The 26518-nt window shown below is 37.7% G+C and overlaps 3 protein-coding genes and 5 non-coding genes across 9 annotated transcripts; all 8 read left to right on the forward strand.

Annotated features, from left to right (window-relative positions):
• Positions 1-6742: 6742 nt before the first annotated feature.
• Positions 6743-13399, forward strand: rps3 (ribosomal protein S3). The gene is made up of 7 exons (XM_074641052.1): positions 6743-6875; positions 8555-8685; positions 9309-9402; positions 9903-9997; positions 11188-11375; positions 11611-11814; positions 13324-13399. The coding sequence occupies exons 1-6, from the start codon at positions 6846-6848 to the stop codon at positions 11808-11810; spliced, it is 738 nt and encodes a 245-aa protein (XP_074497153.1). The 5' UTR covers positions 6743-6845; the 3' UTR covers positions 11811-11814; positions 13324-13399.
• Positions 7787-7935, forward strand: LOC141771788 (small nucleolar RNA SNORD15). Its single transcript, XR_012594783.1, has one exon. It is a non-coding gene; the product is annotated as a small nucleolar RNA SNORD15 (small nucleolar RNA).
• On the forward strand, positions 8902-9050 carry LOC141771791 (small nucleolar RNA SNORD15). Its single transcript, XR_012594786.1, has one exon. It is a non-coding gene; the product is annotated as a small nucleolar RNA SNORD15 (small nucleolar RNA).
• LOC141771789 (small nucleolar RNA SNORD15) lies at positions 9526-9673 on the forward strand. The gene has a single exon (XR_012594784.1). It is a non-coding gene; the product is annotated as a small nucleolar RNA SNORD15 (small nucleolar RNA).
• On the forward strand, positions 10669-10817 carry LOC141771786 (small nucleolar RNA SNORD15). The gene has a single exon (XR_012594781.1). It is a non-coding gene; the product is annotated as a small nucleolar RNA SNORD15 (small nucleolar RNA).
• On the forward strand, positions 12056-12204 carry LOC141771790 (small nucleolar RNA SNORD15). The gene has a single exon (XR_012594785.1). It is a non-coding gene; the product is annotated as a small nucleolar RNA SNORD15 (small nucleolar RNA).
• A 769-nt stretch (positions 13400-14168) lies between the features above and the next one.
• On the forward strand, positions 14169-20191 carry kctd14 (potassium channel tetramerization domain containing 14). 2 transcript variants are annotated; one of them, XM_074641050.1, is made up of 4 exons: positions 14169-14555; positions 18349-18573; positions 18652-18786; positions 19572-20191. In XM_074641050.1, exons 1-4 carry the CDS (start codon positions 14253-14255, stop codon positions 19881-19883), a joined length of 975 nt encoding a protein of 324 aa, XP_074497151.1. In that variant the 5' UTR covers positions 14169-14252; the 3' UTR covers positions 19884-20191. The 2 variants fall into 2 exon arrangements, with proteins under 2 accessions (XP_074497151.1, XP_074497152.1); XM_074641051.1 differs by lacking the exon at positions 14169-14555 and adding an exon at positions 15516-15685.
• Positions 20192-22620: 2429 nt separating this feature from the next.
• Positions 22621-25818, forward strand: LOC141771110 (uncharacterized). The gene is made up of 3 exons (XM_074641039.1): positions 22621-22798; positions 23808-24282; positions 25345-25818. The coding sequence occupies exons 1-3, from the start codon at positions 22741-22743 to the stop codon at positions 25682-25684; spliced, it is 873 nt and encodes a 290-aa protein (XP_074497140.1). The 5' UTR covers positions 22621-22740; the 3' UTR covers positions 25685-25818.
• The last annotated feature ends 700 nt before the right edge of the window (positions 25819-26518 follow it).

Here is a 26518-nt window from a genome sequence, read left to right on the forward strand (position 1 = left end):
GCCTGCTCAACTTGCACCTCTATAAGTAACTTCAATAAACACAGAATTGATTTTGTTTTTCTTTGAGCTACAATATGAGCTACTGGAGTCAGATTCCTTGTAAGTGCTGTAAAAGATATGGACCTCTTTGTGGTTAACGTGATGGAATAAACCAAATGTTCCTCTTTTATTTTGGCGAAGCGTTCCCACGAGCATCACTTTAAAATGCTTGCCACTGCTTCTGGGGCCTTTACGATCATCTGTGTCTCATTGACGCACAAAAGGAACAAAGATTAACTCTTTCTGTTACTTGCGTTGAGGGAATCTCCCAGCCCTCCCCTCTATGTGTGTGTGTGTGTGTGTTTATGTGATGTGTGTGTGTTGTGTTGTGTGCCGTGTGGGAAGAGGAGTGAGTTTTGTTGCAACTCGTCTGAACAGACCAATTTAGAGTGAGTGACACTGAGGAGAATGTTTGGGCAACAGATGCTCGAACAAAGACTTCCCGGCACACAATGGGGCACAGAGATACTTGTGACTGATTTCCATCTATTCACACAAAGTGGAGCAGAAGTTGACGTCCTCCCCTCTGTGTGTGTGTGTGTGTGTGTGTGTGTGTGTGTGTGTGTGTGTGTGTGTGTGTGTGTGTGTGTGGTGGAGGTGGAGTTAATTTGATATAGTGTTGGGCAGTTTGATCTATAACAACACTTTGCATTTTATAAACTGATCATAATGTTTTTATGTCAGATCTTAATCTGCAAAGTAAATACAGCTCTCAGATTAATATAATTGAGTAAAAAGTACTATATGTCCCTCTAAGAGGTCGTTTAATAAATCAAATTTAGTTTGAATTTTACTTAAAGTGGTAATCTTTAAGATTTCATTCCTGAGGCCTGTACTACGAAGCGAGTTCAACATAGCCAGGGTATCTTCTCGTTATCTGGCTTCACTAACCCTAACAACCGAGATCCCGCTGAGCAGTCCTACGAAGGTGATTATCAACCCAGGGTTTCTCTATCTGGCTGTGAGCGCGTTCACATGAACGGGGAGGTGTTTACAGCATCTGACCAATCACAAACATGGACAAGTCTACTGACTTGCAGACAGACATTTCACTGTATAGTATGCAATTTGCGTACAATTGGTGTCATACTAAGGTTTTGGAAACACAAAATAAATCTTACATACTGTTTTACGTACTAAAAGATGTAATAGCATGTTAGTGTGGAATTTCAGATGCAGCCTATTAGTCTGAAGTCTTTTTGTTAATAAATGAGTTTCAAAATTTCAGAATTATGTGCATAGTTCCTTTTTTGTGTGTATATCAATGGAGAAAAAAAATTTTTTTCCAGGAATGTCGCCACAGACACCCAGTTCGTAACACTGCAAACATATAAATATTGCAATGCTTTCATCACCATCACCATTCCATTCTCATGTGCAATATCACTGTTTATTGAGTGCAATATTAATGTCCATCATGTGCAATATTACTTACTTTACCTTTTTTATTTTACTTATCTTATTTACCAATTTTACTAAATGTATCTTACTTTATTGTTATTCTATTAGGCACTGGTGCTAGAAATAGTACTTTTTATTTTATACACTTGAACTTGTTGTAATATTGAGCAATCTCTGGCACAAGAATTTATTTCGAGATTAATAAAGTTATATTCTGATCTTATCTTATCTTATCTGCTCAATCACCATTGTATTACTATAGATAGTGACTTAACAAACATTTATTTAAATGAAAATGATCAGGATTGCCAATGTAAGTTGCCTACATTACCACAACAAATCAAAGCACTGAAACTGCTCTCACTCCCGAATCACCTTACCGGACTTAAAATACTAACGTTAAACAACTAAATCCAAGTTATTCATGTTTTATGGTGCTTTTAAAACAAAAAAATATATTTTTTTCCTGTGATTCCAACTCTAAATAAATAAATATACATAGTGTAACTCCTACACTTAAAAATGACATGAAACAAAAATATTTGTATTTGAGAAGCAACAGACAGCAAGACTTTTGAAGGCTAAATGTGTGTGTGTGCATTATGTCTCGATGCACAGGCAAAGGAGGCAGTTGGGGGCCTGTGTGTGTGTGTGTGTGTGTGTGTGTGTGTGTGTGTGTTGGCATTCAGCCGTGGGCAGGCTGAGGATTTCCCTCTGGTGAATGAATAACAGTAGAGTGAAGCAGGAGCAGACTCCCACAACCCCCATGGCTACTTACCATTCAATACCCGTGGTTGTGTCTGTGGGTGTGTGCATGTCTGTGGGTGTGTGCATGTGTGTGTGTGTGTGTGTGTGTAAGACCTTAAAAAGGCCAAGGGCCATCCCTGTGCAGCCCCTCGACCCCTCCCTCCCCTCCTGGTCATGCAGGCCCTTTGTGTTCCCCTGCTTTCCCTTTTCAGTCGAACATCTGTATGCTAATGCAGCTCAATGGGAATGGACTAGAATCGTCCTGGGAGAGAGGGTGAGGGGCGGCTTCCCTGTGTGTGTGTGTGTGCGTGTGTACGTGTGTGTGTGTGTGTGTGTGTGTGTGTGTGTGCGTGTGTATGTGTGTGTGTGTGTGTGTGTGTGTGTGTGTGTGGGTGCGTGTGTGTGTGGATAGAGATGGGTGAATGAAGTGATTTGGAAGAATTCAGCAGCAGGAAAGGGTTTGTGTCGGGCTTAGAGAGAGAGAGAGAGAGAGAGAGAGAGAGAGAGGAGAGAAAATGAAGAATTACTGATTAACGGGTAGCTCAGGAGGGAACGGATGGGTTTGTGCATACGTGTATGTGTGTGTGTGTGTGTGTGTGTGTGTGTGTGTGTGTGTGTGTGTGTGTGTGTGTGTGTGTGTGCGAGGAGGGGTCTCTCTGAATTATCCTAAATTGTCCACAAATCAAACAGCAGAGTTGTGTTGAAGCTGAAGCTGAACCACAGCAAATTGGTGCCAATTGGCCAATAGGTGGCGCTGTAGCAGCATCATCAATCCCATGGAAGCCTCCAGTTCAAGTAGCCGTGACATTTACAGTACAGTCAGTTATTTGCTGCATCCAAACAGACATAAAATGACTTTAAAGGAAGCACTGAGTCTAAAGCTTCTGACACACCAAGCCAACAGTCGGACAGTTTGAGGCCGTCGGTGAGCGTCTGTCAGTCTAGTTTTTGCGGTGTGTCCTGCACCATTGGCTCTAGTCTGCCAGTGTTGAAGTTTTTTTGGGACGATTCAGCGTGTTAAAACGGCGGCAGAGCTCGTCGGTGAGAGAAATCACTCTGATTGGCTGTTTTCAGAATTATGTGCATAATTCCATTTTTGTGTGTATATCAATGGAGAAAACTGCATTTGTTTTAAACAACAGATGTGTCATCTGGAGGAGTAGTAGTTTACATGGTCGCCATCAACCTGCAGCACACGTCCCCTTACCAAATAGAAGTTTATTCAAGTGTGTTATTAATATACTTCTTTTAAATTTAAAACAAGAGAGTCTACCTACAGTTTACTTTTTATTATCAAAGATACACAGTACTTAACAAAATTATACTTAAGTATACTTGGCTCATACTGACAAGTATACAGAAAAGTCTAAGTATACTTGGCTTATACTTGTACTTGATCTTTTGATCAAGATATACTTAAGAAAAGTATAAGTAAATATACTTGTAGTATAAAAACGATTTAACTAGTAGTTTACTGCATATACTTTAAAGTGCACTTTCATAAACTAAAAAGTGGGCTATCAGTATAAAACTAGTAATCTATATCAGTACTTACACTTAAAATATACTTTTATAAACTAAAAAGTGGGCCTATTAAGTCCTAAGAAGTATTGAAATAGTACACTTACAAGTATAAAACTAGTAAACTATCAGTATACTTATAGTATAGTCGCAGTACAAATTAAGACTTAGATATAAACTAGTTGTGTACTCAAAGTGTACTATTCTTACACTTAAAGTACACTTAAAAGTATACTTTTATAAACTAAAAAGTGGGACAATTAGTCCCAAGAAGTATTGAAGTAGTAAACGTACAAGTATACAACTAGTACATTGATATTAGTGTACTTACTACATAAAGTATACTTAATTGAACTTTACTTAAGTATACTTCATAAAAGACATATCTTTGATTTAAAGGAAAGTTTCACAGTTTTTTAAGTCTGTAAAACGATAGTCGGGCACCCATAAGAACAATAAAATACTCCTCCTCAGTCTCCTGTCTGTGTAAAAACATATTCCAAACAGAGGATGTTGTGGAACAGAGAAAACTGCTAAAGCCTCATATTAGCTTGAGATAAACGTTGGAATACAGAACGACGGGCGGTGGATATTGTCGCACTTCACTTATATTGGAAGCACATTAATAAACAGTATTACACACTGAATTATAACTGTCAGGTGCTGTAAACTCACCTAACCAGCAGAAAAAACGACTGCTACACTATTCATTTGAAGAAGTAAATTAAGTAATTTCAGCATTGATAATATGAGAGAATGAGTTGTCAGAAACACAAGGTCTTAAATGACAATTTGTGTTACAGGAGGACCACTTTAATGCTAGTAATACTTTTGTTTTCTTCATAATTACAACGCTTCTCTCATTGCATAATACATTTCTTTGAGCACTAATGTCCACTAATGAGAAATGAAGAGATTTAAAGACCCTGGAGCCAAGAAGAGATGTAGAGAGGTGATTCCATCTAGTGGAAGATTCAGTGAAATACACTAAAAGCTGCTGTGCATGCATCCTCAGCTGGTGTTCATACAGATACTTATAACATTAATATTAACATTACTTGTGGTTAAAGAGGCTTAAATATAATCATTTCATCAATATTTCTCCTCATTTTTTTCTAATTGCTTCAGTTTGTTCAGTTGGATTTATTTTTTAAAGTATTGGCCGGAAGTTATTATGTGTAACTTTGCGTCTTGTCTTGATGTAGTTCCTCACTGTGTACCAGAAAGTTTCCTTATTCAGAAGATTGTGTGGAACATATTTATATTTGAGGTACTAATATAGTGAAAGAGAACACACTCAGTTATGTCCCCTCATCTCGATGTTTTGGTCTTCCTCATTTGAGGATATACAGCAGGAGAAAGCTTGGAAAATGTGTGATAAATACTATATCAATAACAAACTTAAGGAAGTGACTTTTAAGATATTACATAGAATTTACCGGGTAAAACTTGTGTTAGAAAGATTCAAGCTGGATATTGATTATAAATGTGATTTCTGTGGACTTGAAAAAGAGAATATTTCCTATCTATTACATACAAGAGTGTCCTGGATGGATGTAGCCAACTTTCTACAAAAGAAACTTAAGATGAATGTTGAAATAAATATGTTTAAGGTAATGCTATATTTTAGTTAAGATAACATTTTAAATAACATGCTGTATATTATACAATTATCTATTATTTTTGGCGTTATGAAATGTATATATACTTCTTTTTGTTTAATTTAAACAAAAAATAAAAAAAAAATTGTTTTAATTATATTATATTATATTATATTATATTATATTATATTATATCATATTATATTATATTATATAATCAGTGGGAATAATACAGATATTATATTATATTATATTATATTATATTATATCATATTATATTATATTATATTATATTATATTATATTATATCATATTATATTATATTATATAATCAGTGGGAATAATACAGATATTATATTATATTATATTATATCATATTATATTATATTATATTATATTATATTATATTATATTATAATATAATATAATATAATATAATATCTGTATTATTCCCACTGATTGATGGCGAGTTTAAGTCTTTAACTGTGGTCACTGGATAACAATTAACAAATTATTTCATGATCATTCTTGTTAATTCATTCTCATTGTTTCAATTTGCTCATCTAGTTTTTTTGTTCAGTTTTTTGTTTTGTCTTCTTTTTGTTAAATTTTTTAAATTTTGTTGTTTTTTTGTTTTAATTATATTACATTGATGTTATTTGTAATAATTACACAAATAATGATTCATACTTATTGAGATGAATAATGATTTTACTCACATAAGCGCAGTGTTACCCACATATTTAATGTAGTGTTGCAGTTCTCCATTGTGACCACTGGAGGGCAGTAAACAACCATGTCCCTAAATACACCCGCATATCATGTCATCTGTCAGTTTCTGTCAAGAAATAAGACCATACATTTGTAGATTTATCTTGGAAAATATAATCTGTGATTTAAAACCTCGACTGGAAAAATGCATTTTTTGTTTTTTTGTTTTTTAAGGTTCAACACAATATATGACAGAGAGTATTTTCTAATCAATCTCATTTTCCTTGTCACAAAGTTTTACATTCATAAATGCAAATTTGCAAAAGTTAAACCTTACTTTGTTTTCAAGAAAGAAATGGAACTATATATTAAGACAATATCCTCTCGCAGTTACTATTATTTATTGATTTATTGATTTATTTATATATTTATATTAACCCCTGGCATGTTTTGTGTTTTATGTTACTTTTTTTTATTTAATTTTTATGTTTGTTTGTTTTTATTTATCCCTTAATTTCCTTTATATGTATTGTTTACCCATATGTTTACACGGTATTGCTACTTTTAACTACTTCTTCCTTCACTGTGTTTAATAAAAATGTGTATTTTATTAGCACATATATTATTAACCGTCTCTATGTAATAAAAATAATCATTAATTGCTGAGAAGAGTTGTGGCAACAGTTTATATTTCTTAATATTTATATATAAAACTACAAGTTCCAGCGGCAGCCTGAGCCTGACGTCACCGGAAGTCAGTCAGATTGGTATAAAGCCATTTCCGCATCCTCTGCGGGTCCTTTCCTGTCTACGGCCTTACCGAAGATGGCGGTGCAAATCTCAAAGAAGAGGAAGGTTAGCACTGTTTTATCCCCGTTTTGCTCACACAGACACCCGGTTTACGTCAAAATGGCTTCGTATTATTTAAGATACAATCGTTACGCGTTCACGAAGGTGTTAGTGGAGCTGGTACACCTCCGATCCGGAGGGGATTGATGCAGATGCTGCTTCCTGCGCTGCGTCCTCCTCATTGGGCTCATTTAGCTAGCATGGCTCCTCCACCGAGTTGTAACCCGGTTAACCCCCAAACTCCTTTAAAACCCAGTCGAGCTGTGTTCAAAACAACTTTACAATCTTATAACCTTGTAAAATATGTCTGCTTACATTGAATGTGTGTTTTAGGTGTGTTAATGTGGTTTAGTGAACGTTAGCTGCTGAGTTAGCTTCCTCTCTGGGTGTCTTAGACTCAGATCTGACATGTGGCTCCAGTAGTTTGGGTTATTTAATGTGTTTAATCGGTTAATTGCACAGTTGACATATCACAGTCCAATTGCTGGGCTTCTAAACTTTGTGATGTGCCCATATATTTATATTAATTACAATTACTGCTGTTATTGCATGCTAGACTTTTTACTGTCTGTGGAGCATCTCTAGAGTTTCTTTACTGTGTTGACTGAATCTAACTTAAAACTCAATAACTTCAGAGATAATGTGGTTTAGTTAACGTTAGCTGGTGAGTTAGCTTCATAGAAAGTTGGTCCTGACATATTAGGAAGTTTAATCAATTATAAACATCTTATATGTAGTTTAGATTAAATCATGTAGTGACTGTAAAAGACAGTGTAGTTCATTTTAAATGTCTGCTAACGACTGATAGGATGCAATACATGAAGCAAAGTGCTAACTCAAATATTATAATACAGAAGCATTATTTGGGGGATAAAATGAATGCAGTTTTAAAGGCTTCAGAATCTTGATTGACCTCCCTTCGGTGATGATACGATGACGAGACGGAACAGGACTCAATCTGGTTCTGCGGGTGACTGGTTCAGGTCCACGTTCTGTGGTTCTGCTCCAGTTCCTCAGATCAGGGAGTCCCTTCACATGAAGACACCGAGGCATTTGTCTGAGAAGGGTCAAAGCATCAGGAGTGAAAATGTATCACCAGAAACAGAGCACAGAAAGATTAACATATCAAGCAAGCAGCAGTAGTATTGAGATTTTGTGCATGTGAAGTCTAGAGAGCTAGTTCATGTACCTGCATTTAATTTAATGAAAGTGTACTGGAGCCATTTTGGCCCTGACCTGCAGTTTTACAGAGGAAACATGCAGGATGTTTGACCTTTTATTCCCCTCTGTGATAGCTGTATGCTGAGAAGGTTGCCACCCGTGCTTTGTGTGCCATCGCTCAGGCAGAGTCCATGTGTTTAATCGGTTAATTGCACAGTTGACATATCGCAGTCCAATTGATGGGCTTCTAAACTTTGTGATATGCCCATATGTTTATATTATGCTAGAATTTACTGTCTGTGGAGCATCTCTAGAGTTTGACTGTAACTTAAAACTATCTCTCAATAACTTAAAAGGGACATGTGTAATGTTTTAGGTTTGAGTTTTCCCTTTTTATAAAGTGCACCTCATTCATTCCTCAGCTGAGGACAGACATTCCCTTTATTAAGTCGCATGTTTTGTCCTCTGGGTGATCAGTTTGTTTAATCGAAGCTAAGCTGACCCTGTCCTCTCTCTCTCCGTAGTTCGTCTCAGATGGTATCTTCAAGGCCGAGCTGAACGAGTTCCTGACTCGTGAGCTTGCTGAGGATGGCTACTCCGGTGTGGAGGTGCGTGTGACCCCAACCAGGACTGAAATCATCATCCTGGCCACAAGGTGAGTGTCCAGACAGCCTTTTATTATGATAAACATACATGCTAACACAATTTTAAGGAAAAACACACACGTGCACATCAAAAGCTGCAAGTATGGCGTGTTTCTGCGGAAGCAATTTATTGATATCAAATAGAGTTTACAACAGACATTGGCATCTGTTGTACGGAGCCTTGTGTTTGCTCTCAGGGTGAAGTGTTTGTGCCTTAGCTTTTGTCCCTTCGATGAAGAAACGATGACGAGTCGGAATAGGACTCACTCTGGTTCTGGGGGTTACTGTTGCAGGTCCACGTTTTGTGGTTCTGCTCCAGTTCCTCAGAGCAGGGAGTCCTTTTGGTTGAAGACATCGAGGCATTTGTCTGAGAAGGGTCGAAGCAGCACACACCGTTACCTGCTGAATGTAATGCAGTGATAAAGTTAACGGAGATAACTTGACTACAATTTTGAAGTATAGAGGAGGCTAAATTACACCCAAACTCAAGCTTTCACAGGATTTAATTGAAATGATTTAATTACATAAATACACCGTCAGTATCTACACCGACAAGGCTGTCAATTCTGTGTTTAAACCACCCTTAAACTGTAATTTTCCATCAGTGATCCTAAGTGTGTTTAACTGTTTTTAGGACCCAGAATGTTCTGGGAGAGAAGGGCCGTCGGATCAGAGAGCTGACCGCTGTGGTCCAGAAGAGGTTTGGCTTCCCTGAGGGCAGCGTGGAGGTAAGGAAACCAGGATGCAATACATGAAGTAAAAGTGCTAACTCAAATATTATAATACAGAAGCCTTATTTTGGGGATAAAATTAATGCAGTGGCAAAGGCTTAAGAATTTTTACTGACCTCCCTTCGGTGATGATACGATGACGAGACGGAACAGGACTCAATCTGGTTCTGCGGGTGACTGGTTCAGGTCCACGTTCTGTGGTTCTGCTCCAGTTCCTCAGATCAGGGAGTCATTCTCATGAAGACACCGAGGCATTTGTCTGAGAAGGGTTGAAGCATCAGGAGTGAAAATGTATCACCAGAAACAGAGCAAAGAAAGATTAACATATCAAGCAAGCAGCAGTAGTATTGAGATTTTGTGCATGTGAAGTCTAGAGAGCTAGTTCATGTACCTGCATTTAATTTAATGAAAGTGTACTGGAGCCATTTTGGCCCTGACCTGCAGTTTTACAGAGGAAACATGCAGGATGTTTGACCTTTTATTCCCCTCTGTAATAGCTGTATGCTGAGAAGGTTGCCACCCGTGGTCTGTGTGCGATCGCTCAGGCAGAGTCTCTGCGCTACAAGCTGCTGGGAGGCCTGGCTGTGCGTAGGTAAGCAGTGCTCTACAAAAATTGGTAGGATTTACTGTCAACTAATTCAGCATGCTATCCACCTACTCTGACTTTATTGGTGCAGCTGTGCTTTATCTTTAAGATGGGTAGCATATAGCATTTTCACAAGCAAGAAGATTGTCCATAGCTCTTCACTGCAGGGATCTGACTTTAATCATCTTGGACTCCTTTGCATCATATCATAAATGTGATTTTTGCAAGCAGTCTCCATGCTACTACACGTCGGGGCTTAGGTGATAGCATGGGCTGTGATTGGTCAGCTTGGACTGCTAGTGTTGTCTCCTACAAGTTTCTGATGGAGCTTGATGGTGAAAGCGATATGAAGCAGGTTAATGAAAGAGTCAAAGCTTGTTTTTGCTATGACCTGGATGTTTAAGGTGTGAACATTTGATTAATTTAGTACATAACTATGTAGTGATGTAAACGAAATGTGGTTTCTGTCCACAATTTTGGAAGATCCTTGTAGTAAGCAGGCAATAAACAAAGCAGTTATATTCATAATAATAAGCCGGACATCGAAAGCTGCACGTATGACACATTTCTGCTGAAGCAATTTATTGATAATCAAGTAGAGTTTACAACAGACACTGGCATCTGTTGTACGGAGCCTTGTGTTTGCTCTCAGGGTGAAGTGTTTGTTCAGTGTGTCCCTTCAGTGATGAGACGATGACGAGTCGGAACAGGACTCACTCTGTTTCTGGGGGTTGCTGGTGCAGGTTCACGTTCTGTGGTTCTGCTCCAGCTCCTCAGAGCAGGGAGTCCTTTTGGTTGAAGACATCGAGGCATTTGTCTGAGAAGGGTTGAAGCAGCACACTTAACGGTTACCTGCTGAATATGTAGTGTTTAAGTGAACAGAGAGATCCTGACTACATTTTGAAGTAAAGATAAAGCTAAATTATACCCAAACTAAAGCATAAAATTAATACTTGCATTCACAGGATTTACTTGAAATCTTCTAATTACAGAAATATACACTCTGTATCTACACCACTTTCAATTCCTTACATTCAAACCTAACTTACACTGCCATCTTCCATTGGTGCAGTGAATGTTATAATTCTTGACACACCTTTGTTGTCAATTTTCACCAAAAGAACAGGAAAACACTGACTGTAATTCTTGCTAAATGGCCGTATGTTAACACGATTCTTACCCCTCCTCTCTTTCAGGGCATGCTATGGTGTTCTGAGGTTCATCATGGAGAGCGGCGCTAAGGGCTGCGAGGTCGTGGTGTCCGGCAAGCTGAGAGGTCAGAGGGCCAAGTCCATGAAGTTTGTGGACGGCCTGATGATCCACAGCGGAGACCCCGTCAACTACTACGTCGACACAGCAGTCCGCCACGTCCTGCTAAGGCAGGGTGAGTACAGCTCGAACAGGGGACACGGCAGCGACACTAACAAAACACCTATTTACTTTGACATTTGGAAAGTTTTCTGCAAAGTCTCATTGGAAATCATTTTATGCCTGTGCCACTATGATCATTGCTTCTGAAACCAAACGATACTTTGGAGGATATATTATTTTGCCTCTGTACTTCATAGTTTTGTTTTTTATTGGTGCTAATACATGATTATTGATGTGTTTGTCCTCAGGTGTGCTGGGCATTAAGGTCAAGATCATGCTGCCCTGGGACCCCAGCGGTAAGATTGGCCCCAAGAAGCCCCTGCCCGATCACGTCAGCATTGTGGAGCCCAAGGAGGAGCAACATCCCACCACACCCATGTCTGAGCAGAAGGGGGCCAAGCCTGAGGCACCCGTCATGCCCCAGGGAACACCTGTACCCACCGCATAAGAGGGTAAGAGAAGGCAGGGTCCCGTCACCAGCAGGCCGGGTTTATGATGTGAAGAGTTGAAGCAGTTTAATAATAGTTGTTTTTGTCATGATTGTACTGGATCTTTTTAATGTGTGAAACTTTGATTCAGTTGTTTCGTACTGAAGGCCTCTATAGTGATTATAGGTGAACAAATTATGGTTAATCTCTCCACTTATTTGAGGATATACAATAATTAAAGACAACTTATAGTCTGTTTTTGTCCCTTCAATGAAGAAACGATGACGAGTCGGAACAGGACTCAATCTGTTTCTGGGGGTTGCTGGTGCAGGTTCACGTTCTGTGGTTCTGCTCCAGCTCCTCAGAGCAGGGAGTCCTTTTGGTTGAAGACATCGAGGCATTTGTCTGAGAAGGGTTGAAGCAGCACACTTAACGGTTACTCGTTTTAAAATAGAGAAGTGAATGTAGAGAATCTGACTCTTAATAAGGTCAATAACATGCCCACAAACCAAAGACGAGAGCAAGGTGGATCTGCTTCAATAGCAACTAAATGTTAAATTCTACCCAAATAAAGATTAAAATGAATACATACTTTCACAGGATTCACTTTAAATTGACAGTAAGTTTAAAGGCGCAGACACACCAAGCCGACATCGGAGAACTAGCTGCAACGAAGGCCGACTTTTGCGCCGCCTTTGTCTTGCCGACAAGTTTAAACACACTGCAAAGACTACAGTTGATGACCAGTAAGCATGTACGTTCTGCGCCTGCGTGAGATGAAATAACTCCACACCAGCAGGTGGCGGTAGTCTGTATTGGTCATTCAAAAAGGAAAACCGGAAGACCGAGGACAGCGGATATACAAGCCATTATTATATGTACATGAAACAAAGCAGCTTTGCCACCCATTTTCATACCACTCAAACTCACCACTTGGTTTCATTCCAGACGGCCATGTCGCTGTGAAAATATCCGTGTGTTGGAATGATCAGATGAGATGAAAATGAGAAGAGCCTTCTGTGTTTTTCCTCATGACTTTATTCGGTTTCTTGCTTTCCTCACTTCCGTTTCTCTTCTCGAGCACTGATTAGATTCGGCCAATCGGAGCGGTTTCTCTCACCGACAAACTCCGCCGCCAATTCAACACACTGAATCGACCAAAAAGTCTCACCGACAGCACCAAACTGTCCAACCGTCGGCTTGGTGTGTCAGGGCCTTAACCTAAACACTGTTTTTAATTCTAGAATAAGTTGTATTATGCAGAGTTTATACCGTGGATATCGAAATAGTTTAAGCCTGAAATAAAACAAACCTACAAGAACAGGTTTCACAATGAATCATAACTTTGTAGGCCCAATTCAAAAAGTCATTGTAGAGTCATGAGGAAATGAATATTTGCAGCATTTTTTGCCTTCAGCTACAACCATTAATTATTTATGTCATTAAAGTAATAACCCTGTTTTAGTCAGCAGGTTCAAATTTACTTTCAGTGTTTGAAGCTGGTTTTTAATTCTGTTTTTTTGTCTTTTACAGGTTTCAAGCGTTTCACCAAATGGAAGCAAGACCCTCTGTTTTTTGTGTACAAAAACAATAAAATCTGGAAAATACACTTACTATGTTGTGGTCACTTTGTTACAGTGTTTAAATGTGAGCTTCAATACTTTAAAATAACCCCTCAAAAAAGTTTTTTTTGCACAGTAAAAATGAAATCTCATACTTGGGCAGAACAGCACTATAAAGGTATTACCACTAAAATCATGTCTATAATAGCCGATAAGATGAACAGATTATTTGACCATACTGGATAGCTTTTACTGTTAAAGCGTCATAAGTTCTGTAGAGATTTTAGCTTTTTGTGTGCAGAACATGTCTGTTATCCTCGTATTTGAACTGGTCTGATTTATTTTTCTTGAAGAGGAATCCATGTTATTGTGGTAACCAGAGTACATTGTCCAACATGCTCTTGTTTTTGCCTTCTGTTCTTACATTTATGAACTTCTTTTTAACACCAGTTTACATGAAATGTTTTCAGATGGTAGAATGTGTTGGGGAAACTTTTAGAAGGGTTTTGTTTCCTTTTTGTTTACACTTGGATAAAGTGACTCAGTCTTCAGTATAATCTGGTTAGAAAGAAAGAGTGACTAAAGTCAATCAGTGATGAGGAAGTGAGATATATCTCTGCTCCATTTCCTGCTACCAGAAATTAGAGTTCTAAAATCCAATAACCTGAATTTAAGGCCTTAAAATGTCTTAATGCCTCTTTTTGCATGTCTTAAAAAGTCATAAACGTTAATAAAATAAATGCATTATCTAACTTTTAAATGTTTTTTAACAAAAACTATAAAACGGAACCAAAAAAAGGGGATAGGTGTGCTCTCCGGACATACTTCATTGGAGCACACCCATTTCACGTGCAGTCCAATGGGTGCAGTACAGTGTTGTGTGGAGGGAAACAAAATAAAATGGGTAAATGCAGGTTTAACTCTCTGTGGCTGGACAACAGTGGGTTCAGTGGGTGGTTGCAGCCGGTGCCTGGAGATGTTTATGGAGCTTGCTGCACTCTCTGCAAGAAGACTCTGAAACTTGGAACACTGGGGGTCAGGTCTCTGGAGTCTCATGCAAGATCAGTAAGACATAAAGCTGCTGTGAAAGAAGAGCAGCTGATGCCTGTAATCAGCCACTATTGTTCCATGTCTGTATCTGGAGCATCGACTCCAACAGACCTCCAGACTGCGTTTGGAGCTACACCTACACTAGAAGATGAGGTACTTTCTCACTCTTCCCTCTCTTTTATACATTTAATTTGTATTATATGACAGTCTTTATTTAACAACATTTAACAACTTAAATGTTTTTATTCAATACATAATTAATTTCTAGTGTTGGCTCAATCTCGATGCACCATTGTATTATGGCATTTTTCTTAGTTAATCCGTACAATTCAGCACGATTTTCTTATGATTTGCGATATTAGAGGGAATTATATTTTATATATTTTTATGACACACTACACTGACTTGACATTATACTATGACTTTTTTTAATAATTCTTTTGACATACTATACTATGACTTTTATCATTTTTTTTCGACATACTATGACTTTGATTTTATTCACATACTATGCTATTACTTTTTTAGACATACTATATTGACTTTTTTGACACTATGACTTTTTTAATATTTAATTTTACATACTATACTTTGACTTATTATTTTTTCGACATACTATAATATGACCTTTTTTAATTTTTTTTTTGACATACCATAGTATGACTTTATAATTTTTTTCGACATACTATATTATGACATCTCTGCAGCACGACAATATTTAATTTAAAAATGATATTTGGACACATTTTGCGTTTAACAAATACTGCGCCTCCTGTGATTTGAAAATTGTAGTAGCCCATATTCATATATATATATAATACAATTTTGATTAATTGTGCAGCCCTAATTTCTATCATATATCTTTAGCATCTGATACCATAAAGTACATTACAGTCACAGAAAATGGTCAAAACATAAAAAATTTAATTAATTAATTAATAATTAAATTAAAACAAAAATGCAAACACAATGGGAGTTATGAGTAAATACATTTAATCAGTCAGAACATGTATGTTTTAGCATTCACATTGTCTAATTAGCATAAGTAAATGATATGATTCAGAAGAAGGCCATAAAAATGGTCAAAGATTTCACTGCGGAGTGAGTCATCCTGTCAGCACTAGAGCATCAGGTCCGGGTTAGGCCACGCCCCCTGACTCCTACCTGTTCAGGACAGTGTCTTAAAGAAATAATAAGCTCCCAGCTATTGACCACCTGGACGAGTCAAGATGAGTCTGCCGGACTACAAATCATCTGAAAAACAATCCTCAACAACAAATCCAGTAAGATCAGCAGACTTTTAATGTCATACTTTGGATATTTAGTGGAGTTTTACTGAACTTTCTACCTGTTTAACTCTGAACAGGTGGACAGACAGCACTGAGGATATGAAACTTTTTTTTCCATTTGCCTGCATAATCATTCACTGCAGATATTGACAGTGTCTTATTTCCTTATTATGACAACATTAAAGTCTAAAAGAGTTTGTTTAAGGCGGTTTTAGCTGTCGTCCTGTTCCACAGGAATTTAACTTCGAGGAAACTCCCGAATTAATCTGCCAGACAGAAGGACAAGCTCATGCTGGAAGATTATTAACTCCTTAATTGGACCTCAGAGGGAAATGAACTTCTCTTAAAAGTACAATATTTCCTTATAAATGATGGTGGAGTAGAAATATATAAAGTAGCATAAAATGGAAATAAGTAAAGTTCAAATACCTGAAAGTTGTACTTTACTGCTGTACTGAGTAAATATACCTGGTTACCTTCCACCACTGCTTAAAACCAACTAATTTAAAAGATGAATAGAGTTAATATTATGCTGTTTGTGAATGCAAATAAGTCTGTCGTGTCAAGTTTTATTTGTTTAGCACTTTTAAAAACAACTAGAGCTGACCAAAGTTTTGTACAAGTTCAAGTGAACAGCGAGCAAAATATCAACAAAACGGTATAATTCAAAATATAAAAACAGGCTGCAATGAAGAAACACAATGTGTGCACAAATCTAAAACCGAATAAAACTTGTAAGAGCAATTTATAAAATAATAGTTTATGAAATATTTAAACATTAAAGCATTAAAACCACTAAGAGCAACCGAAGGCCACTGAAAAATAAGTATGTCTTGAGTTTTAACTTAAAGGTTCCGTATTGTAAAAAGTGAGATTTTCATGTCTTTTACATTATAAAGCAGGTTTAAGTGCTTTATAAATACTGTTAAACTATCAAAACGCTCAATATACGGAGAAATACACACAGCCCGTATTCAGAAATTGCGCGTCTGAATTTCTGTCCATTTGTGATGTCACAAATATACAATATTTAGACCATTACACAGTTTTAAGCATAAACATTCTAAATGTGTCCCAGTTTATTTCCTGTTGCATTGTATGCAAATAACATCAGCTGACAGGAAGTAAACATGGACCCAAACTGTTGCCTAGCAACGCAATTCCGTTGCAATTCCATTGAAATGCACTAAAACGGAGCGTTTCAGACAGAGGGTGAATACAGGTATATTCAGGCTGACAGTACGAGGAAAATAATGTGTTTTTTGACCATTACAGCATGTAAACATGTTCTAGTAGAAACACAAAATACAAGTATGAACCTGAAAATTAACACGAATATGAGACCTTTAAAAGTTTATGAAGTGTGTTTATGATGCCGTGCAGGCTTGTTTGCTTTAAGTTAATTTAAGTTGTTTAATTTCTGAGTATTTATTTTGTAATTTGATCAAATAGATTTAAGACTCATAACTTTAACAGAATCAGTGCTGGGCCACTATAATAAGACAGGTTGTATTATTGTATCCTATGCGTAAACTACAACATCAGTGATATACAAGTGTTGTGTTATTTTATAGACTGTTACTATGGTAATCCACAAATGGAGTCTGTCTATGTGTTTTCAGAGTTGTGACTGAGTTGACTATGAATGAATTAGTCCTGCTCTCACTGGGTGTTTTCAGGATCAACAGGCATGACTGATTTTCTGACAGACAGCGGAGGCATGTGGTCTTATCAACCTGAGCAAATCAGTTGTGTAGTTGACTCATGCTGACGCCCTTCCTGTAGTCACTGAACACACACTGTGGGTGCGTTCCAATACCCATACTACCATACTATTTAGTATGCCAGAAAAATATTTAGTATGTCCCAATACATAGTATGTCAAATGCAGTATGCCAAAAATACCAAGGAGGGTGAAAAGAGGAGATGTCACACGTCATTGTCATAGCGTCATATCTTTGCAGAACAACACATGCGCCGTAAAATCTGGTCTGCAATCGACAAAATTCAGCCAATAGCAACGCACAGCGACAGCTCCAGTTACACTGGCCATGTGTCATACCCAATAGATCAAGACCGTGTCCCAGCCTCTTTCAATAAGCCTTGAAAAATATCAGGATGTCCTACTACATCCGGAGCATTTTGCAGTTTGGAAGCCAGCATGCTTTTCTGGCTATTCTGACCCACAATCATCTGCGCAGCAGACGTATGAGCTAGACCAGGGGTCAGCAACCTTTACTATCAAAAGAGCCATTTTAGGCAAAAAATAAATAATAATAATCTGTCTGGAGCCGCAAAACATTTGATCATTGTGATGAAGGTAACTCAGTTTATAGTCTAAGTATAAAGTATATCATTCTAATGCAGTGAGGGCCAAAGAGCAAATGTACTACGGAGTATTAAGGCCACATTGAGGGATGAGGGATCATAACTTTACGAGAATAAAAGTTGTAATAAAACAGTTGTTGACTCCTTCTTGAGGGACTGCTGAGTTATTTACATCTCTATTTAATTTACTTTATGTGCAACTACAAATGAAACTTGTGTTGTGTAGTATGGTAAGATGATAAGATCTCCTGCAGGACATGTTTAAAAATGACCACTAACAACTGACACCAAAGTTGAAATGATCTAATAATCATAATGTTTCCCCTCAGCCCTCTCCCGTTGTGCAGTTGAACGTCGGGGGTCACCTGTTCAGCACCTCTCTGAGCACGATCAGGAAACACCCCGAGTCCAAGCTGGCCGAGCTGTTCAGCAGACCCCCCAAACTACGCACCGACGCTCAGGGACGCTACTTCATCGACCGAGACGGTTCCCACTTCGGAGCCGTCCTGGAGTTCCTGAGATCAGACTTGCTGCCCACAGAGAACATCCAGGAGGTTTGAATGCTGTAGTTTCATCTATAAACAGATGTGGGTTTATCACAGTGTACTGTATGAACCAATGTATCTGTGCAGGTCCACGGGGAGGCGGTGTACTACAACATCAAACCACTGGTCAAACGTTTGGAGGAAACTCCTCAGCTGTTTGGAGAGCTGGTGGGAAGGCAGCAGTTTCTCTCCAGAATCCCGCACTACAAAGAAAACATCGAGGTCAGCTACGCTCACTGGTGTAGTTTCTACTGTTGAATGAAGTCACGTCATGTCAGTTTTCCAGCATCACAACATCTTTTAACCTTTTTTGTGTTGATGTACAGGTATGATTCTACAGGTGGCACCCTTTTCTGTTTCTGTGAGGAGTAGAAAAAAAGAGTGGAAACTGTAAAAGACAAAGAAATTAGATGAGGCTTAATCCTCTTTGGTTTATTCCTGACAAACCACAATCTTGGATGGATTAGGGTTTTATTCTGGGAAAGTGCTCAAGTTGATATATGTATAAAAATACATGAGATTGTTACCCTAAGTTACACTACAAAAGTAAATTATTCTCATGTAACTTGAAGGTCCAGTCTGTAGGATTTAGGGGTGAGAACAACATCCGCAGATACGTTGGTGTCAGTCATGCTTTGTGCCATTTTTATTATTTAAATATTTTTATAAACATTTTGTATTATCAAAAGCTCTGAGTGGATCAGTTGGTTCACCCACAATGATGGAAAACAGCAGTTAATAAGCACAACACCCTACTGAAATTGCTGAGACAAAGTAGTAGTAGTAGTGGGTATTATTTTGTATTATTATTATTATTATTATTATTATTATTATTATTATTATTAAGAGCCACTCAAAATGCCAAAATGACAGAAAAAGTGTCTGGATCAAAGATAAAATGTAACCATAATATCATATGATTAAATGATCCATGCATCTCCTGTTTTCATCCACAAGAAATCTCTTTGGCTGCTGACGAACGCAGTAATCTCTCACGTTTCTTCCAGGTGCTGATTCGTATCGCCAGAGCCGAGGCCATCGCCGCCCGCCACTCCACCATCATGATCTGCATACTGCGGACGGAGGAGGAGTTGGGTTTTTACGAGAACGCCATCAACAGCCTGGCGGCGGATAAGGAGTCCGTGGTGACGTTCGGACCCTGGAAGGCCGTCCTGTCCGTCAAAGACCTGCTGGACTGTGTAAAGATGGACATCGAGAGTCAGGGCTACAAGGTGAGCATCCAGCCTCACGTCGTGGAGAAGAACTTCCTGTCCAGGAGTTACGACTACTTCCACAAACTCATTTTCACCTGGTGGTGAGGAGAGGGCTGCTTTTCTCCTTTTTATTCAGAGCAGAACTGTACATACTGTACACCCACTATGCACCCATGTGAAAAAATCTGTTTTGATTTTAAACATTTCAGACACAAGAGGTCAGTAAAGCATGTGTATATAAAGGTACTGTGGTTTAACATAGAGTGATGGGCCCACTGAAGTATTTTTCTATCCTTATTTTGTTACAACAAAGGCTTTTGTCTTATTATTAATTGGTGCTTATAAATACGAATATTGTTTTGTGTAATGAGATTGAAATCTGCTGCTAAATTTTAATAAACAACTACCTAGTTACAAAATATGTTTGTTTGTTTTTTACTCAGAAAGTTTAGAGGTAGGTTGTTTAGTCAGCTGCCTTTTGTGCACTTGACCATCTTAAGGGGAATGGACATATTAACATGAACACCTGGACAATGTAATGCAATACAAATCAACTGCACTGCAAATAATACAATAATACAAATTGGTCAAGGTGGAGCTAATTATTAACTTATATCACTTAATTTGAAAAGTTACTAGACTATATAGCTCTTAAAAAGTGAAGTGAAAAGTACATTATTTCTCTCTGAGGTGAAGTGAAGTTGAAGTTTAAGCAGCATAACATGGAAATACTCATCCACCACAACAGGTGTTCATATATTGAGGCTACTCTTTGCAAATACGTTTAGTGTGAAATACCTCACCGTTCTTTAACATACCGTTGTATGAGGGGAAATTTGGTCTGGTTGGTATACTGCGTCACAACGTTGGGCAAGCCACGACCCAGATTATAAGAAACAAAAAGGTCAGAAAACACAAAAGCTGAACAGGCACGTCAGCAGAAAGCGGAGCAGAGGGCCTCGGTGTTCAACCACAGAGCAGGGCAGGGTATCTTCATGTCAGACCACTTCCTGTGTTGTTATCAGAGTGTGAAAAACAACAAACGGTGGTTACAGACAGATACTGTCCTGTAGCAGAGACGCCTCAGATTAGAGCAGTCTGTGGACCATCAGAAGCCGTGAAGTGTCCTGCTGGTGTGTCCTACCTGCTCGTAGAGTGTTTGGATGAGAGTCAGTGTCTGATAAGAAATAAGAACATGCTGACTTTAATTCAAAGATTCATTGGACGTGTTTTGTTTTTAATGGGTTTCAGCTGATATTTTTATGTTAAAAACCTCCGGAGCTGCATTTAGAGCATCATGGGACACTGAAGCTGACAACTAAAAGCCCGACTGATTTTCAAGGTTGTTCAAGAGATGAGGTGCAATAAAGGTCGCCAGTCGTTGTGGTTGCGCGGCATGCACTGTAACCACTCGGCTTTTCAAGGTTAACACAGCAGTGACACATCAAGTCGATGTGACGGAAAACATTAGAGCCTTTAAATAAAGGTTGAATTTAATCTGAATGATCGGGTAAAATGCACAAAGACATTGTAGGCTTTCCAGGTAGACGACGGTTGTTTTAAACCTTGATGCTTAACTTTCCGAGGGTCTTATTAAGAGCTCACTGGTTTTTCCTTTAGAAAAAAAAGGTTCTAGTTTGGTGTAATCTTTTCATATCTTTAGCTTGAGAGTGCTTATGTGAGAAAACTGAATGTTGCAGGATTTTTTAGCCGTTCCAGGGGCATTTGATGACAATCTCAATCAGTCCACCACTGAGCTGATGCTAACCCGCTAAACTAAGCTGGTGATGATAGTATCATGGGGTCATACCTGCTGACAATCAGCATGTCAGCATTGTCATTGTGAGAATGTTTGCATGCCGATGTTAGCCACACTTTATCTCAGCCTCACAGAGCTGCTAGCCTCGCTGTAGACTCCTGCATTTCATTGTTTTATACTTTTTTGTCCGTGTGAAGACTCCTGAAGTAAATGTTCTAATTTAAACAGAACTGTGTGGTAAAATAAAATAAAACATCACAAACAACTTGGGAAGATTTGACAGATAATTTTGTTTCTCCTCCAAAAAAAATCAGGCCAAAATGAGTTTCCTTCCTTTGTTCGGAGAATTGAACATGAACATGAACATGGACATGCAACCAAGAGTAGTTTTCACCACAATGTGTCACAATCACACTTCCTCTTAAAAACCCCCGGGGGGAGAAAAGTTGCACACTTGCATTTCACACCTTGGATCACACTAAGATAAAAGCATCCACCTTTTCATGGTCTCTAATCAGAGTCACTTTTCTTTAAAGAAAAGTGATACTGATAGAGACCATGAAAAGGTGGACGCTTTTATCTTTCTTGTCCCTTAATTGATTAATTCTCACAAAAAGGTTTTGTAGAAATTATTAGTGTCAGTATCTTGAAAACAAGTTGTTACAGCAACACAGAAGACAAAAGAAACTTTTCAAGTCACAAATCACGAGATGGATAAAATGTCATTACTACCCAGCAGGTTTCGTAATATAATGTAAAACAAAGCAGTACATTACTATTCACTTGTACTGAATGGAGTGATAACCGTGCTTTGACAAAATAATCTTAGCTCAAGGTCCACTTATAAACTTTCAACTTCATTTAACGATGACGTCCATCTGCCTTTATCACAATGAGATGCTGTTGAAAGCTCTGGAGAAAGCTGGATAAATGGAGCTCAGATTATTCTGTCAAACTACCAGTTTCCAAGGAGAAGAATGAACTGTCACGTATAAAAGTGTTGATTATATATTTTTCTAATGAATGTAATATTTTTGCATCAATAAATCAGCATGGTATTGATGTTCAATAAGCTGATGTGTGTGTCCTGTTCAGTTCTGTGTAACACAGGAAACGAAGACGTTCGTCGACAAAGAGCAGCAGCAGCACCACCAGCAGCAGCAGAGAGACAAACAGAGCTGCTGTTGAGGTGAAGACACCAACATGATGGACAGAAACAACCTGATGAGAGTTCTGCTGCTCGCCAGTCTGCTCCTAACAGGTACGGTTTGTTTTGGATTTGATTAGGTCAGGGATGGAAGAAGTACTCAGATAAATTGTTCTGCAGAATAATACTGATGCATCAATGTGTAAGCAGCATTTTCTTTTATATAGATCCCCTCCAAGGGGTCAGAGGATAAATCGGAGGGGTCGCGAAGCGATAAATGGGAGAGGAAAGAAGAAAAAACAAAGCTCTGCTAAACAAATATGTGTTCATTTTTGGGATATTTCTCTAATCTTTCCTTTTTTGAGATATATTGGTTAATTTGACTGCAAACAACTCATCTAAAACATGTGATAAGTGACCCCAGGTGCTTTTTTGTGACATTTTGGGAACCACTGGTTTAATCTTTAACAATGCATTGTATGTCATAATCTTATCGTATGTTTTTTAATGTAAAAATATTAATCTGAAAAGCACAACTGTAGCTGAAATGTAGAGTAGAAGTATAAAGCAGCATAAAATGTACCTCAAAATTGTATTTAAGTATAGTACTTATTAGTTATTTCAGAGCTTCAGTGAGATTTTCTAGTTGAAAAATGGCAAATATATAACCACGAATAAAACCCAGTTGGGAATAAAAACTCAAGCTAACCTTAAAGTGATCTACAAAATGAGTTTCTCATTCGTTATGCGGAATTTAGCTGTCTTCCATTTAGTTTTACTTCTCTTTTGCCATAATTGTCTGCCTCAAATCAGGAACAATGAATAGTTTTACCTCTATGGCATCTCAAAGTTATTCAAATAAAACCATCTGAGAAGGAAAATCACTCTTTTATTGAACTGCTTGCCGGTTATAGACATACACTGACCTTTGAATTAAGGGTTACAGGCTAAATAAAAGGTTGGGAACCAGTGCTATAGTGTCACAAAATCTTAAAGGTCATCTTTTAAATCCTCCATTTCTGAGCATTTGAACGTTTTAGTTAAAATAGTGGGGATTTATTTATATTAGAAAAATAAAAATGAGTTTGTAAAGTCAGCATTTTTGTGACTTTTGTGTTTCCAGATGTGAGGTGCGAAAAAGATGCCGTGTTTGTGTACAGCAGACTCGGAGGCGAAACCCTCCTGCCATGTTTCAAACCGGAGTCCCAAGACTGCTCCTCAATCACCTGGACCTTCTACAAAAGTGGCCAGGTGCGGTACACCGAGGAGGTCATCGAGGGTCAGGTGAGGGCGGACTCAGACAAGTCCAGCCGCATGTCCGTCAAACCCAACTGCTCCATCACCCTCCGTGACCTCATCGCAGCCGACACCGGCTCCTACGTCTGCCTGAAGCACGGAAAACCCATCACTGACGTTTACCTCTCTCTCCTCACCATCACTTCAATCTCCACCATCACTGACCTGCAGCCTGGAGGAAACCTCACTTTGAGCTGCATCCTCTTCACTTACTATGATATCGGGAGCTGCAAGGCATACTACAGCAATTTCAACCTCAGCTGGGTTGCTGAGGATGGTGCCACGCTGCCCAGAGACACCAGGTTTTCAGTTTCCTGTTCTGTTAATTCTCACTGCTACCTCTCAACTGTTTTGTGTGATACATTATTGAGGGAAATTAATTTTTATTAACCAAATTGGTTACTAGTTTTAACAATAAAATTGATAAACTAATGTTGTAAATAATAATAATAATAATAATAATAATAATAATAATAAATGATTATTAAATAAAATAAAATAAATAAAATAAATAAAATAAATAAAATAAATAAAATAAATAAAATAAATAAAATAAAATAAATAAAATAAATAAATAAAATAAATAAAATAAATATACCCACATATTTTTTTTTCAGGTTTTATGTTTAACTGGATCGTGACGGGTGAGTTGTTCTTCATTTCAGAACAATTGTAATAATTCCAATAGATGTAACAGATGTTTCGATTTTAAAAAGTAATGAGAAATAAAACATAACAAAAGAGCAAAAAATGTACTTGTTTAAAAAGTAATTAATATCCTTTCTGTGTAAAAAAACAGCTGAAAAGTTAGGAATACTAAAAAAAAATAATATTAATAAAATTTTGAGTTAAAAGGTCATGAGTATTTTTTATTTTTACAATTCATCTACTATTTTTCTGGCAGCACAAACCTGTATTAATTAGCAGTTTTCATAACATTAAAGGACAAGGCTGATATTATTCTTTATTTTTCTTATTGTCAACAATTCAGATGAAAACCCCAAAACCAACAATGCGTTGATCCGACTCTCAATAGTTTCCTACGTAACCTTTCTGTGGCTCTCAGCTCAGAGTCCACTGGTTCCTACTGAAGACGCAAATCTTTAAGAATTACTTACAAATATAAAGTTTAATTTCTAAAAGGACTCAGTAATTTCATAAAAAAGCTGGTAGTTTTTTTTTTATCAAACAAGCAAGTGAAAATAGTGCATTTGTTGGGGACTATTTTCAGCAGCGGATTAATCCACGTTTGTTGCTCTCGTGAGTTTTTGTGGCAGCAGGACGGTGTATGTTGGAAACATGTCACCCAGTGTAACAGTGTGGCACATTTATGTGTTTTTTAATAGTTTCTCCCCTCTCCGCAGGTACGAGCAGATTTTCCGCGCTCGCTGCAACATCACTCTGGTCATAAAACTCCAGATGGAAGACAACAACAGGAAGTGGCGGTGTCAGGTGGACACCACAGAAAACAGCACAGGGTTATTTCTGGACTTCACTTCTACCTTTTTGTTCCAAAACACGCCCACTGCCCAGAAGGTGGTTCCTTCAGCCCCCACAGATTGTCCAGTCCAGCTGCCCATCAGCCGCATCGTGCTCTGTGTGGCCCTGCCCGTCATGGTGCTCATAGTGGGATTCTTCACATGGAGAGGAGACCGGATGAGGGCCAAAACATCTGCAACTGGCATCGAGCTAAAGGAAATTTAACTGACTGTTCATCACTGTATCTGTTCTTGTGTTATACTTTGAAATATAGCCAGTTACAGAATGCAATGTGTGGCAACATTTATATTTATTAACATTTAATGACTGTGTTCTCTAAAACAGCAGCTTTAATTTGACCTGTAAAATCAGTTTTTATAACAAATCTGTGTTGTTTAAGATTAAGTTCTTAATCCACCACGTTACACAATTAACAAGTAACCAGAGCTGAAATAATAAGGCAGTTATAAGATTAGTTTATTGACAGAAAATCAATCAGCCACTATTTTGATAATTGATTAACTGTTTAAGAATTTTTTTTCTAACCGAGCTCTGGTTGCAGCTTCTCCAATATGAGGATTTGCTTTGCAATGATTTTACATCATTGCAAAGTGAATAACTTGTTTGTCAAAACAAAATATAAATTATAAATAATCGGTTAATTAGGAAAATAATTATTAGTTCAATAAATAATGAAACCAACTACTATTTAAATTTCAAACTATGAATTAAAAAAATATATAATTTGACTCAACACTTTTACAAAATCTTAAAAGTAATTTTATACTTAATTTAAAGGATAAGGTTCACATTTTTTAGAGTCTAGCAGATAATTGTAAGTCAAGCAGATGTTTGTACTGACGTACTCGCCAGAGTAATTTTTTACGACATTTCAGGATTATGAACCCCAGGTATATATAAATATAGGTAGATATTCAAAATTGACTATGATCTGTCCTCATTATATAGCTATATTTAAAGGATAGATTCATATTTTTTTTATCTTGAATAAAACAATGCTAACATGCCCATGTGTATATTGAAAGGATTAAATTTGCT

The sequence above is a fragment of the Sebastes fasciatus genome, chromosome 7 (genome assembly GCF_043250625.1).
Source record: "Sebastes fasciatus isolate fSebFas1 chromosome 7, fSebFas1.pri, whole genome shotgun sequence".
NCBI classification, from domain to species: Eukaryota; Metazoa; Chordata; class Actinopteri; order Perciformes; family Sebastidae; genus Sebastes; species Sebastes fasciatus.